At 31.0% G+C, this 14,086-nt stretch overlaps 1 protein-coding gene across 1 annotated transcript in view; it reads right to left on the reverse strand.

Moving 5' to 3' along the window:
- Positions 1 to 14,086, reverse strand: part of LOC134714585 (anaphase-promoting complex subunit 4-like) — an 82,717-nt gene that overhangs the window by 45,986 nt on the left and 22,645 nt on the right. Inside the window, exons 17-24 of the mRNA XM_063575947.1 lie at positions 13,760 to 13,825; positions 12,553 to 12,621; positions 11,495 to 11,582; positions 9,921 to 10,018; positions 7,725 to 7,786; positions 6,611 to 6,640; positions 4,530 to 4,631; positions 1,178 to 1,270 (exon numbers count right to left, since the gene is read on the reverse strand). Coding sequence (XP_063432017.1) covers positions 1,178 to 1,270; positions 4,530 to 4,631; positions 6,611 to 6,640; positions 7,725 to 7,786; positions 9,921 to 10,018; positions 11,495 to 11,582; positions 12,553 to 12,621; positions 13,760 to 13,825 — 608 coding nt within the window. The remainder of the gene's footprint in view (positions 1 to 1,177; positions 1,271 to 4,529; positions 4,632 to 6,610; positions 6,641 to 7,724; positions 7,787 to 9,920; positions 10,019 to 11,494; positions 11,583 to 12,552; positions 12,622 to 13,759; positions 13,826 to 14,086) is intronic.

The following is a 14,086-nucleotide window of genomic DNA, read 5'->3' on the forward strand; positions in this document are numbered from 1 at the left end:
TGTCGCCTAATAGCAAATGTCCAAGATTTAATGACTTCTTGGAAAAAAATGTCTGCACATAAGGCAGTCTTGCATTTCTTTGAAATTTTTTACAGTGAACGTTGATATTTTTATCAGATTGGTTTATTTTCTTTTATTATGGGCGTCATACTATACTCTGTAATATATAAAAGAAACTAAAAATAAAAATCATACAAGACTAACAAAGGCTCCTGACTTGGGACATGGACAAAACAAAATGTATTTTTAGATCTCAGCCCTCCCAATTATATCTAGCCAATGTAGAAACTACAAACACTGCAATACGCACAGTGCACTGTGAAACTTAGTTTAAAAGAAGTCTGAGTCCGATGTCAGAAAAGGTAACAAAAAAAGAAACTAATAATAATGACGATACATAAATTAACAAAGGACATGCCAGCTCCAGACTTTAATTAAAGAGAAAAATAGGATTTAGCAGTAATTGGTACTGGAATGCAGGTCTTTGACATAATTTTAGATACAATTACCAGGAATAATTCTCATATTTTCGGTATAAATTCGAAAATAACAAAAAAACACTTTACCTTGATTGAAGCAGGAGATTTTTAATTAAAAGCTTCTTCATTAGTATACAAATGAACACAGAGTGTGAAAATATAGAGGGAACATATGCACATGACATGGAAAATAGCATACCACATTTATATATATATATATATAATATATATTGGTCATTGACAGGCACTTAAATATGATGATAACCTACACAGCATACACAGAAACAAAAATATGTGTCCACAAGACAGAATGCCTTTCTTTCACTATCATATTTCCATGTTAAGTGAACCCTGAGATTAGGGTCAAAACCTTTTTTCATTTTGGCATATATTTTTTGAATTTACATCATAATTGGCATGTGCTAAGTTTCAAGTTACTTCAATCTTTCTCAATTCAAAGGAACTTGATCAATAAACTGTGAAATAAAGGTCAAAAATCTTTTTTTTGGCATACATTTTCAATAACTAAAAACATACTAAACATGTGTACTAAATTTCAAGTGAGGACAATTTCATTGAAATTACCATAAAAGTGACCTGATACAGAAAGCAGGGACAGACACACAGACTAGAAAACATAATGCCCCATGGATTATTGTAAGGAAGGCATAAGAATAAATGATGAAAATCTAACTTACGGTTGAAAGGTTTGATCAGAACTGTCATTATGGTTAGTGTCATGTGTAAGCTGTCCTATTTTCACTGCTACACCTTCTGTCTGTAATGTTGCACTAAACAAAACAAAAACAAATAAGATACTTGAAAATGTACAATAACTATTTGTCTTTAACCGAAAAATCAACACAGATTTATTTCATCCTAATTTTTTTTATACAAGCTTAGATAGCTTGTATAATTTCCATTCAGAATTATTTGTAGATGTGGAGAACAGAACTCGACCTACATAAATCATGTAATCCATTTTGAGTTATTCCTCTTTGTCAAGGAAACACACAAGTTCATGATTATTTTTCAATTTGGCATTACGATTGAAAGAGAACATAGTTACATAGGGGAGCCAAAATCTCTTGCTGATAAACTGGAATTTTCAATATTCAAATTACATTTCCAAGGAACCTAACTCCTAAAATACTAGGCTAACAGTGCTATTTTCAATTTTTTATTTACAAGATATTGCTGCTCATAGAAATCTAATGTAAACCTATGTCATGAAAGCACATTGATTGGCTTTTTGTAATATTATTTAAGAAGAGGGACGAATGATACAAGAGGGACATAGATCGAAAAATAAACTGACAACGACATGGCTAAAAATAAAAAAGACAAACAGACAAATAATAGTACAGTAGAGACAACATAGAAAACTAAAGACTAAGCAACACAAACCCCAACAAAAACTGGGGGTGATCTCAGGTTCTCTGGAAGGGTAACTAGATCCTGTTCCCCAATGTGGCATCTGGCCGGTGGCATCTGTCGTGTTGCTTATGTTATTACAAATCAGGTATATAATCTAAATCTGTAGGTCAAATTCATGAAAAGGGAATGGTATTGTAGTTACGACATAAGAAACATATCCAATATCATTTGTAAAAGGGTTATTCCATAATGGTCAACCAACTGGCGATGGCATCCGTAAAATGTACAAAGGGATGATTTCAACATGACCATTTGGAACTCTTGGTTAAAAAGCTTTCTTGTGAGCAGCAATCTTCTATCAAGGAAATCAATATGGGAAATACAAGCCCGGGAATATCGTATCAATTGGGAGATATATACTCTTATGCAGACACTGCTGGAATGTTGCTACATAGAAATGGAAAGTTTTTTTGTTTTTTTTAATTTTTATTATTTATAACTTCCAATTTACAACATAATATACACAAATATAATAGCAATATAATATATAAATCTATAGATATTATCTAATCAATACAACTGTCTATTAGGAAGCATTTTTTTTTTAAATACAAATATAAGATAAAGAGTAAAGCAGTTTGAACACCGGAGAGAGAGAGGGAGAGAGAGAGAGAGAGAAAGAGAAAGAGAGTGAGAGTGAGAGAGAAGAGTGTGATGAGTTTTCAATATAATTCATCTAGAAATTGAATTCTATTTTAGTATAGTAAATACAGCATTTTCATTTATAACATGTATAATATTGAATGTAAAGTATATACATTTTTGTATTTAACTAAGTAATGTATCAAAAACATTCCATTCTCTGAGAAACTGATGTTCACATTTGTTTTTCATAGCAATATTTTTGTCCATTGCATACACATATTTCATCTTTTCTTTTACTGAGTTTAATGTAAGATTTTTTTTAAAACATCTAGAATTATAAATATATTGCTTTATGGTAAGAAAAATAGTATTTTCTGCATTGCCTTTTGATATTTTTGCAGAGTTACCAAACAAAAAAACTTCTTGTGTAAAAAGTACACTAATTCCATTGGTCAGAAACCAATTTTCAATCTGTTCTAATAATAATTGTGTATGTTCACATTCCCAAAATAAATGTTCTAATGTTTCAATTTCTCTATTACAAAAAGTACAATTTGGATTATCATAAATCTTAATTTTAAGAAGAAATTTGTTTGTAGCTAAGATTTGATGATTGAATCTATACTGTAGCCACTGTAACTTAGTATTATTTGTGACAACAAATGGCAGTTTATAAATTTTTTTCCAATGATTTTGATCAAAGCCAAAAATTTCAGTCCATTTTAACTGACTAGTGGGAACACTTCCATTTTTATTTAAAACAATATACATATCTTTAGATCCTTTTGAACTTTTAACTAGCCTTTTAATAGCAGATGGAATTAAAGGTAGTTCTAATTTGTGATTTTTTCCCACAAATGATTTTGATGCTTGATGTATAGCAGATATAATACTATTATATCTCATGAAATTCACATTTATCTGATACATTTCTTCTATTTTTTTATGAGAGAAAAAGGTCCCATCTTCATTTACAATGGAAATGGAAAGTTTAGTAAGATTAAAGAAATGTCAGCACTTGAAGAGTTTATATTGTTTGTTCCGAATCATTAACATCCCAAAAGAGCATAATTTCTTACTAAAATAGTTGATCTAGGCCTAATATGAAATATCTATTTCCTTTTCAAATATAGAAAGCTTGATGAACATTTTCGTTGTACAATAAGTGTTGCAAAATATCTAACTGTCTGCAGCAGAAAGAAGTTGCATTGCTATTTTACAAATTGCTAATGATGCCAACTCAATATTATCAAGCTGATGACTTATAAAAAATCATTTCATCAATGGAAGCCAAGTTAAGCTTCAACATTTTTTCTATCAGACAGACAGCAGATCAGTTAGAGCTGCTTTCCTGTTGGTAACGCAAGTAATGAATAAGATATTGAAATCTTTACACTTCAGATGTTTTGATCACATCATAAACATGTAGAATCTTTAAACAAATGACTTGATACAGATATAGAAGCCTATTTTTTTGTGAAAATTAGATATTTTCCAATGCCTTACCAATAATGATTAGTTTACACAAATACATATTTGTATTCAGCATTTTGTAGCCAATTTTTGGGTTAGGCCCTGGCTAATGACGAGATATCAAATGAGGCTGGTATGGCTTTTTGGATTAAAAAAAAGACCTTTAACAAATATGTAAAGTAAAAGTTATTGAGAGTCTTAACTTAATTACAGTTAACTTAATGTATTATTAGTATATTACATCAACATTATAAAATGTATAAAGGGTGATAACTCAAAAATGATTAAAAAGAAAATAGTCAATTCTTTAAAAAGAAACAACATATCAAAAGTTGAATGGAATCAACATAAAAGTGAAATCTTTCAATCAATCAAGAACCAAAACTCCTGAACAGAGTTGACGTGAAAATTATCCTATATAGGAACATAGATTACTAGTAGTTAAATACTTATACCTTCTTATACCTTCTTATACCTTCCTATACCTGTTATACAATTTTAACACAAATCTATATTTTTATAATTGTTCCTATCAAATATCTATTTAACACTTACCCTTTGCTACAAGTAGGCTGTCGAAGGATATAAAACTTGTCACATGGTGCAGGACTGGAGGTAAATACTGTATAAACAACTTTCTTTTCATTGCATGTAAACCTAGAACAGATATCAGTCTGGGTTAACTGAGGACACAATTAATTAAACAGTGTTTAACTTCCATATATAGGCAAGGGTGAAAGTTGGTACCTATTAAAACATTTAAACCAGCTGTATTTGTTTGCACCTGTCCTAAATCAGGAACCTGATGTTTAGTATGATGATTGAAGTGTATAATAACCTTGACTGGCTTTTCAGCACTTGCACTGTCGACTCTGCATCAGAAGGCATTTGGTGAGTGATATTATGATGCATTACGATGAAAAGTTGGAACGGACAGCTGCCATTTTTGTTTTGGTAAGATCTTTTGGTTTTTTGACTACTTTGGTTTGTTTCCAGCCTTCACAACAGCTGCTTTCAGGACCAAATGGGACAGCTTGGCAGCCTGCTAACCAGGATAACGGAGCACTGGTCTATCAGTCTCGGACATATTTATAAAGATGACAGGAAGCATTATCAGGACCAAAGTCGTGAGACAATGAAATGGCGGTCCATTATCCAACACCTTTGATACATCCCTTGTTAGTCAGAAGTCATGACTCTCCCCAGCCATAATTTTGGATAGTATGCTGACGTGGGTATTTACACAGATAAAGTCTTATGTAGTCTGTACAGCCTTGGATTGATTTCTGTCATCAAAAGTAGTAAGTCATTGATCCATCTATCAGTAAAACCATCATTGTATATTGTGGGTAAAGGAAAACTGACCCAGCACGTCTGTTCAGCTGTAATGACTGAGACATGACAGTGTGATATGTATATTAAGTAGTTGTCTTATTTTGATGTGCTTCATAAGTGTTTCTCGTTTCTTTTTTTTTATATAGATTAGACAGTTGGCTTTCCTATTTGATTAGTTTTACACTTGTCATCTTTGGAGCCCTTATTTTTTTGCTGTTCTGTGTGAGCCAATGCTCCGTGTTGAAGACCATACTTTGACCTATCATGGTTTACTTTTACAAATTATGACCTGGATTGAGAGTTGTCTCATCGGCAATCATTATATCATCTTCTCATATCTAAGACCCAATTATATGTAGTAGGATAATACAAAGCAGCCTATCCCTCTCTTGACTTATGGATTGATGAATTTACTCATTAAATATACCATTAAATGTTATTACTACAGAGAGAAAATCTACAATCAGTTTAACTAATCAACTGATATACATGCTTTAATTTACGTTTTTTGATTGAGTTAAGTCTGCCAATTGATATTTTATCGTGTGTTTTTCTATGTTGTGATGTTATGCTATTGTTTCAGAAAAAGGGAGAAGGTTTGGATCCATTAAAACGTTTAATCCCGCTGCAAATGTTTGCACCTGTCCTAAGTCAGGAATCTGATGTACAGTAGTTGTCGTTTGTTTATGTAATATATATGTGTTTCTTGTTTCTGGTTTTTTTTTATATAGATTAGACCGTTGGTTTTGCCGTTTGAATGGTTTAACACTAGTAATTTTGGGGTCCTTTATAGCTTGTTGTTCAGTGCGAGCCAAGGCTCCGTGTTGAAGGCTGTACATTGACCTATAATGGTTTACTTTTTTTAAAATAGTTATTTGGATGGAGAGTTGTCTCATTGGCACTCAAAACACATCTTCCCCTATCTATTGAAACCAGTGTACAACCAGTTTATTTTTTTACTTTTGCTTGTTTTGCAAATGACCATTAATGGGCATAACCAGTGAAGCAGACTCTGCTTTTCCTCCCAGTCCTGTTGAGTTTATGTTATGTTGTTAATCCTTTGTAAACTGACCTTTTTAATACACTCCAAATTAAAAAGTGTACCTATTTTTTACATATAAATGTATGTACAATTATGCAGATATATCTTACAAATGCTTTGTGAAACAGTACCAAAATGTCTATACAAATGTACTAATGAATGACTTGGTCTAAAATTCTTATTATGATGCTTTGTGAGAAAGACATATATGCTATATGTATAAGGACATGAATAACGATACAAGTTAGATATTACTCACTGGCAAGACTTCATCTTGAAGTTTTCTTCACTGCAAAAAAACATGACAAAAATATGAATTAACTTGAAGAAGCAATAATATTTCAATAACAAGAAACAAGTAATATCAAACATTTACTTAGGATCTGAAGATGAAGATATGTATCGGTGCCATATTTATCCTTTTACATCCTGTTTTCAATAAAAGGAGATAATTTTCTTTCATTTTACTTAGTTTGGATTCATTTGATTTTGTGGAATTTTCTTGGATTTTCAGCATTTGCCCCTATCACATAAGGTCAAAAACTATGGTTTCCGATTGAATGCATTTATAGTAGTTGGTTTGCCAAAATTTATGAATTAATGAATTTTTACAAAACTGAACATGAAAAATTTGATGCGTATTTAGACAACTGATATTTCTGAAATATATCTATATAAGAAGACATAATAGATAATTTCTCAAATGCATTATGCATTGAAGCATATTTTGACCATTTAAAACTAAGTTTTCTTCATACAAATCTGTACCAAGTCAGCAATGTTGTTTTCCATTTGTTTAGTTGTTTGATAAAGTCAAGTGTTTCATTTTGTCAGATTTTTATTGACTCCTAGTTGAATTTGCATGGCATTTTGGTTTTGTTGTCAATACTCTTTTGGGTGATTTTTGTGGTTCAATTTGTTATACCAGCATATGATTTCCCACCAAATATGTTTAAAGTATGATATTTGGTTCACTTATAATATTCCTACCGATTAAAGTATTTATGCACTACCATGATTAAACTACCATAAAGTATCAAAACTAATGGGTGTGTTTTGGTCGAATTTATATATTTATAGATTATCGTTGATCATCTCAACGAGATTGATTTTCTCACTTGAGCTGGTACAGCGAAAGTGAGAAAAGCAATCGAGTTGAGATGACCAATGATAATCTATCTATCGCTATTTTACCTATGACAACGTTGTCAATTTCATGTCAATTTCGTTAGCAACGCCACGTGGCCTCCTTAGTTTCTAGTGATAATTTTTCCATCTCAAGCGAGAAGTATGATATGAAAATTATCACAAGAAAAGATCAAAAGAAAAATGCACAAAATAGCAATAAAAATGCATATCATCAGTAAATGTACCTTTTATCCTTTGTAAACAGATCTATTGATGATATACAGGATAGTGACTGTCCTATAACTATCTAAAATGAAAAATTAAGAAATTAATTAATTTTATTTAAATGTTTATAGCTGGCTGTTCGGTGTGAGCCAAGACTCTGTGTTGAAGAATGTATTTTGACCTATAATGGTTTCCTTTTACAAATTGTAACCGGGATGGAGAGTTGTCTCATTGGCACTAATACAACATCTTCTTATATCTGTTGTTAGTCATTCTAATTTTTCAAGATACAATAAACTCAACAAAAGATATAGAAAGATGTGGTATGAGTGCTTATGAGACAACTCTCCATCCAAATAACAATTTATAAAAGTTAACCCTTATAGGTCAAGGAATGCATATTAATCCAATAGTCTATAGGACTAGACTACTTTGAAAGGAGGGTAGTATAACTTACCAAATAATGACTTCACAGTTCAGCTTGCAAACAAGCTAACCAAAGATATTACCTTTACCAACTAACTCAATGCAATTGGCTGTACCGGTAAATTGATTAGCTTTTAGTTTAATATCAATTCTGTTAACTGACAGCACATCTTTTTGGATCTTCAGTGGTCAAAATTTGTGGTTTGTTCTTTCTTAATGCAATAACACCCTTAGTCAGAATATTACTTTTATAAAAAAAAATACTGTTTCCTATAAAAGAATAAAAGATGTTTTAATAGATTGTATACATGGACATTTCAGATATTAAATGCGAAAAATTGTGACTGTATCGGGATCACATTCATAACTTCAATAGTTATTTTCTTTCATTAAATTTTTGGGATCATATTAAGAATCTAATTTTAACTTCAAATTTTTGGAAGTGGTCAATGATTTGCAAAAAATAAATGAATGCATTAATTTAAAACTCTAGTCAATTGATAAACTATTTAGATTCTTACTTAATCACATGAAATGAAATGATCAATAATGCCAATTTCAATGAATATCTATCAAGCATGTTTTTACTTTGCAAAACTTGTGATTGTTAGCAGTTGTTGAAAACAATTCTTGCAAATATATTTGTTTGTAAATTATTCAAAGGGAGATAATTCAAACCTTGAAAATGTGATTCAAATCTGAAATTCATTTATTCAATTTTATGTAACTTATCTTTTAAGTAATTTTAAGATTACTAAGTATAAAACTTCACTGACACAATTAATACTTTTACCATATATTGGATTTTTAAGCAAGTAGCTAAGTTCAATGACTTCCCTATTGATATATAGGACTGATCAATATTCATTCAGCCTGTTAAAGGAATTGCAATAAAATAGACAGACAGATACAGCATTTCCTTGACCCCCCAATTTTTTTGTTGTGCAAGGGGATCACAGTTCTGGAAAAAAAATCCATGATTCTATGAATAGTATTAAAAAAATCATTTAAATAATTCTTTAAGGGGCCACTGCAGGGCCATTTTGCAAAGACTATGTCCTAACATCAAACATGCACTATAATTTAATAGGGAATAGATTTTGGTGTTCAAATTTCTAAAGAAAAGTTTATTGGTCTGCAAGAATTTCAATTTGTTTTAATTGATCCTCAAGTATAACTGTCCCAAACTTTCAAAAAAAGTGTTTTATTTTATTGTGTTGGGGTCTTCACAAAAGCTTTCTGAAAACCATGTTGTACAGTGCTGACTACTTCAGTCCTAGGTAGGGATACTGTTTACAAGTTAAAACACCTGGGATACTTATGACTAGATTTTTGACATACAACACAATTTTAATTAGGCTTTTAAATTGTCTTAATTGTCCATTACCCAGAAAAACCTAGTTTTTCCCCTTTTTTGCCCCCAATTCAAAACAAAAACATTTTGAGCCATAACCCCTTAAAGTCAATACTAACCATCCCTTCATGGTATGGAAACTTGTGGTATAATTTCAGAGAGATTCATACACTTAACACAAGTTATTGTTTAAAAACTACAGAAATGCTTATTTTAGGCCCCTTTTTTACCCCTAATTCCTAAACTATTGGGACAATAACCCCCAAAATCAATCCCACCCTTTCTTTAGTGATATTGAACATTCTGGTAAAAATTTATAAAGATCCATAAACTAAAACTAAAGTTATTGTCGGGGAAACTAAATGCATCTTTGGACAGTGACAACATGATAGCATTATATGACACAATTTTTTTTTGCTGTCATATAAAAACCTACAGAAGGTTGAGTTAAAGCTGACTTGATGATTTCTTCTACTGATTCCTGAAGTTGAACCAATGAACTTGAACTTTTCACAGGATATACAATATCTGAATCTGCAAGTTTACAAAAAACAACCATTTATTCATCAACTTGCAATATTTCTCACATCATTTCTCAACAGAAACAGAAACAAGACTTCAAATCATTAGTACTTATGAAGGGTGTTGCAAGTGGAGCATGATTGCTCACAGTCCCTTTTGGAGCAGCTCCTGTTTTTGATGTGGTTTATGTAGCTCAGTCTTTAGTTTTCTATGTTGTGTTTTGTGTACTGTTGTTTATTTTTCCATTGTTTTTCTTTTTTTCAATGGCACTGTCAGTTTGAGATAAATATCCTTTTGATATATTTCCCTTCCCTTTTTCTTCGCAAATAGGTGTAACAATATAAAGAATAAAGTATTAATCTTTATGTTTCCCTCAAATTTCTTTTATAATATTGCCTTGTTTACTTCACTTCTTGATTTCCAATTTCACAAAAAATATTATCTCTTGTAAAACATCTGTTTAATATATTTTGCTGTGTTTAGTAGTATACCTGGAAAGCAATATCTGAAATTTAAGACGGTATGTTTAATAGGCCAATGATGTATGATTTTGAAGGTCTGCTGACAGTATGTTTTGTTATGGTCTAAATACACCTTATCACTAATCCCGGCTGACCTGACCTTTTGAACTTTTGACGTATACAACAATTACTTTTTCATTGTGGCTTCAGATATTTTATTTTATGACATTAAAATTTTACGGGAACCTGTGTGATATCCAGTAATGTTGGACAATAGCGATAAGGTGTATCGTCTGAGTTTTCATTCTGACTGCAGACATTTTAGTAAAAACTGCCTTTTCATATTGACTTTTATATTGTCATACTCATGATGAGGTTCAAAATTTTTACTCAGAAATAGTTCTTGCAATGCTCCCTGGTCCAGGTTATAAAACATATGTTTTTTTTCCGTGCCAGCCAGTGTACCTTGATCGCAGGTATTCATAATGAGATATATAATATTTGGTTTTTTTCTAAAGTTTATAAATATGTACTTTAGCTGTTCCTGGGTGCATATTTTGTAGTGTAATATACTTTTATTAGATACTATCATTGTAAAATTATATTTGCATATTTTGAGACAACTTATTGTTGCAATTTAAATGACATTTAATTTTATTCAGTCTGACAGCAAAGCAAAATACATATTTTTAATTGACTCTAATTTAGTTGCCCAAATTTGTCCTCCATACTATGATTATCCCAGGAACAGTTAAGCCAATTAAAACTGGTATTACATGTTAAATGATTGATTGATTAATTGATTTTTGGTGTTTTAACGCCACTTTTAAGCACCGCATTAAGGCTATTTCGTGACGGCCAGTTTTTATTGGTAGAGCATGCCAGAGTACCCAGAGAAAACCACCAACCCGATTAAAGATTGCTGCAATATAGGCTTGTTGTGCTGATGCCATGTTAAGTTATCCTCAATCAATTGATAAATCATAAAAGAATGATAACACTACTTTTGACTCTGTTGAACTTTTACCTCTGATATGAAGACTTGACCTCATGACCTGTATCCAGGGATTAGCAGATATGTGTGGTGGATAATGCAAATCTTCTTTCTTCAGGTACTACAATTAATCAACACATATAGATTTTATAAATAATATTGTTTATAACATAATGGAATTTAAATAGAAGTCTCCTATTCACATGAGCCTTGCAATTATTTCTTTTCTTTCAAAGTTTTTTTTTTTTTTAATTTAATTGAATGATAATACATTTATCACTTTTACCAATCTTCACATCATAGGTGCACCAGCCCATGCCAATAAAAGTTTTAAATAAATAGCCAATGAATCCATGGGACAAAGATGATGCCCAAACTTGCATGATATAACATTATAAAGGGACACATTACCCGAAGAAAAAGTGACACTACCATAATTCTAACTTGATCTGAGTTTTTCATAATCAAAGTGCCTTAACACATATAAGGGTAAGGATTGCATTTATTTTGCAGAGGAAACTAAAAATTAAACATTGCATTGGAAAATATTACTATGAATTGGTTCAAATGCAATTATGGAAAAAGGAAGACAACTCCAATATTTACAATACTTTGACAATTACATCATTGATATTTTTAGAACAGATTGTAAGTTACATGCGCAATGTGAGATTTATGTAATTTTATTAACAAGTATAGTCACAATCATACACATCTTTTGGTAACTTGAGTATCTGCATCAATATTTAACCAACAAATTTCTGTTATCATTATGTTTATTTATAGAATTTCTACAATTTGTTTATCTCGAAAGTAAAACATTTAAAATCTGGAAAATGTTAAAGTAGTACGGATTCGAGACTATTGAAGAACACAATTAATGATTAACCCAGGTAAACCAGTATATCCAGGGCTACTTAGCCTTTTTTTTCCCCTGAGTCTGCCAAAATTGTTCAAGCATTGATCTTGACTTCTACAAAGTGATGATATATGAACTATTTGTACTCAACATTAAATAACAGTCTTTAAATTCAAATCAACAAATTGATGTTTGTGCATAAAAGAAATCTAGAGTATACTCATCTGCATACCTGGCCAACTTTTTCCAATTTGAACCCTGACCTCTTCTCTGTTAGTTCAGATATCGAATCTTCCTCATCCTATTTGATGGAGAGAATATAAAATAAATATTATGGTATATCTATTCATGGTATAACATCTATGTTTACTACTGCTCTTTTAGTTTAATTAAATCTTTATGCAACCCAGTAAATACCCTACTGTGAACCTACTAATTTTCGCAAGAGATTTAATTTCGCGATTTTCAGGAACAGACAAATTAAGTGAATACAAATCATCGGGAATATGTAAAACCTGAATTTTTCCTTTTTGATCTAATTCAAGAAAGTTAGGAATTGCAAAATTAAATCACCTGAAATGGACTAGAAAAAGCTGTATGCAAAATGTAGCCGCAAAAAAATAAGTTGGTTTACAGTATTTTATCTTAATTATCTAATATCATAACCTGCACTCTGTTTTGTCTGAATATATATATTAGTTCTGTACCTTAAATATGAGATTCTTTGACAATAACTGTTAGATTTCTTTTGTGTGAGGTCTGTAGTTTGTTCACATGACTCTTTAAGTGTATACTTTTAAGCAAAGACGTTATGTTTCACATCTTTAAATGCATTTGCTCAAACAGGTGCTAGGGACTGGCTAAGATGGCTGGGGAACACAGTTATTTTTAGTGAATTTCTTTTAGACAATAAATTCAAATTAAAAAAATCACACCTGCTCTTTCTTAAAAAGATTTTTACAGTGTAGTGTACTACCAGTGAGACAAATAATATCAAAATTATAGAAACTTCTACAAGCTCTAACTCAAAATATTGACAATTCTGAGTTAAGGGGGTGTAAAATTAAGTTTGACAGCTTCAGACGTGATAATATTTGACATTTTTACACTGGACCAAATCACTACTTAACATAAAGATTCAGCACCCAAATTTTTTTAACATGTAATTACATCCCCTTACTTAATATTTCATGCATGTAATATCAAGAAATAAATTGGGAAAGTGTATCAAATAAAACATGCAAGTTGTACACTGTTTACACTAAGGACTATATTCGTAGACAACGAAAAGCAAAGGACGATAACTGTGTCCTTGGACCAGATAAGAAGCAAGGTGTGACATTTTGCATTATCTCCCAAAATTTAGAGGGTTTGTAAAATAAACAACAACAAAAAACAATATTAGAACTAAAATAAATTAAATAATACTTCATAATTACCACAGAAAAATGATCAAAGTTGTCTGTTAAAAACTGTGCTACAAAGTTGATATCATGTTGTGTCATCTGAAAAATAGAGTTATCTTCCTTAGACTGTGAACTGAGAATATCAAAATAGAAAAAAAAAAAAATTCATGAAACCAAGCAGTTTAAGGAATCACTTAAAAAGCTTATATAAATTCAAATGTTAATGGTACAGACTTACATTTTATTTATTAAAGACTTCTTTTCTTTGGTTACTTCTTCTGACATCGGACTGGGACTTCTCTTGAACTGAATTTTAATGTGCACATTGTTTAATATGCATTTACTTTTTTACATGGGCTA

This window comes from Mytilus trossulus, chromosome 4, assembly GCF_036588685.1.
Source record: "Mytilus trossulus isolate FHL-02 chromosome 4, PNRI_Mtr1.1.1.hap1, whole genome shotgun sequence".
NCBI lineage: Eukaryota > Metazoa > Mollusca > Bivalvia > Mytilida > Mytilidae > Mytilus > Mytilus trossulus.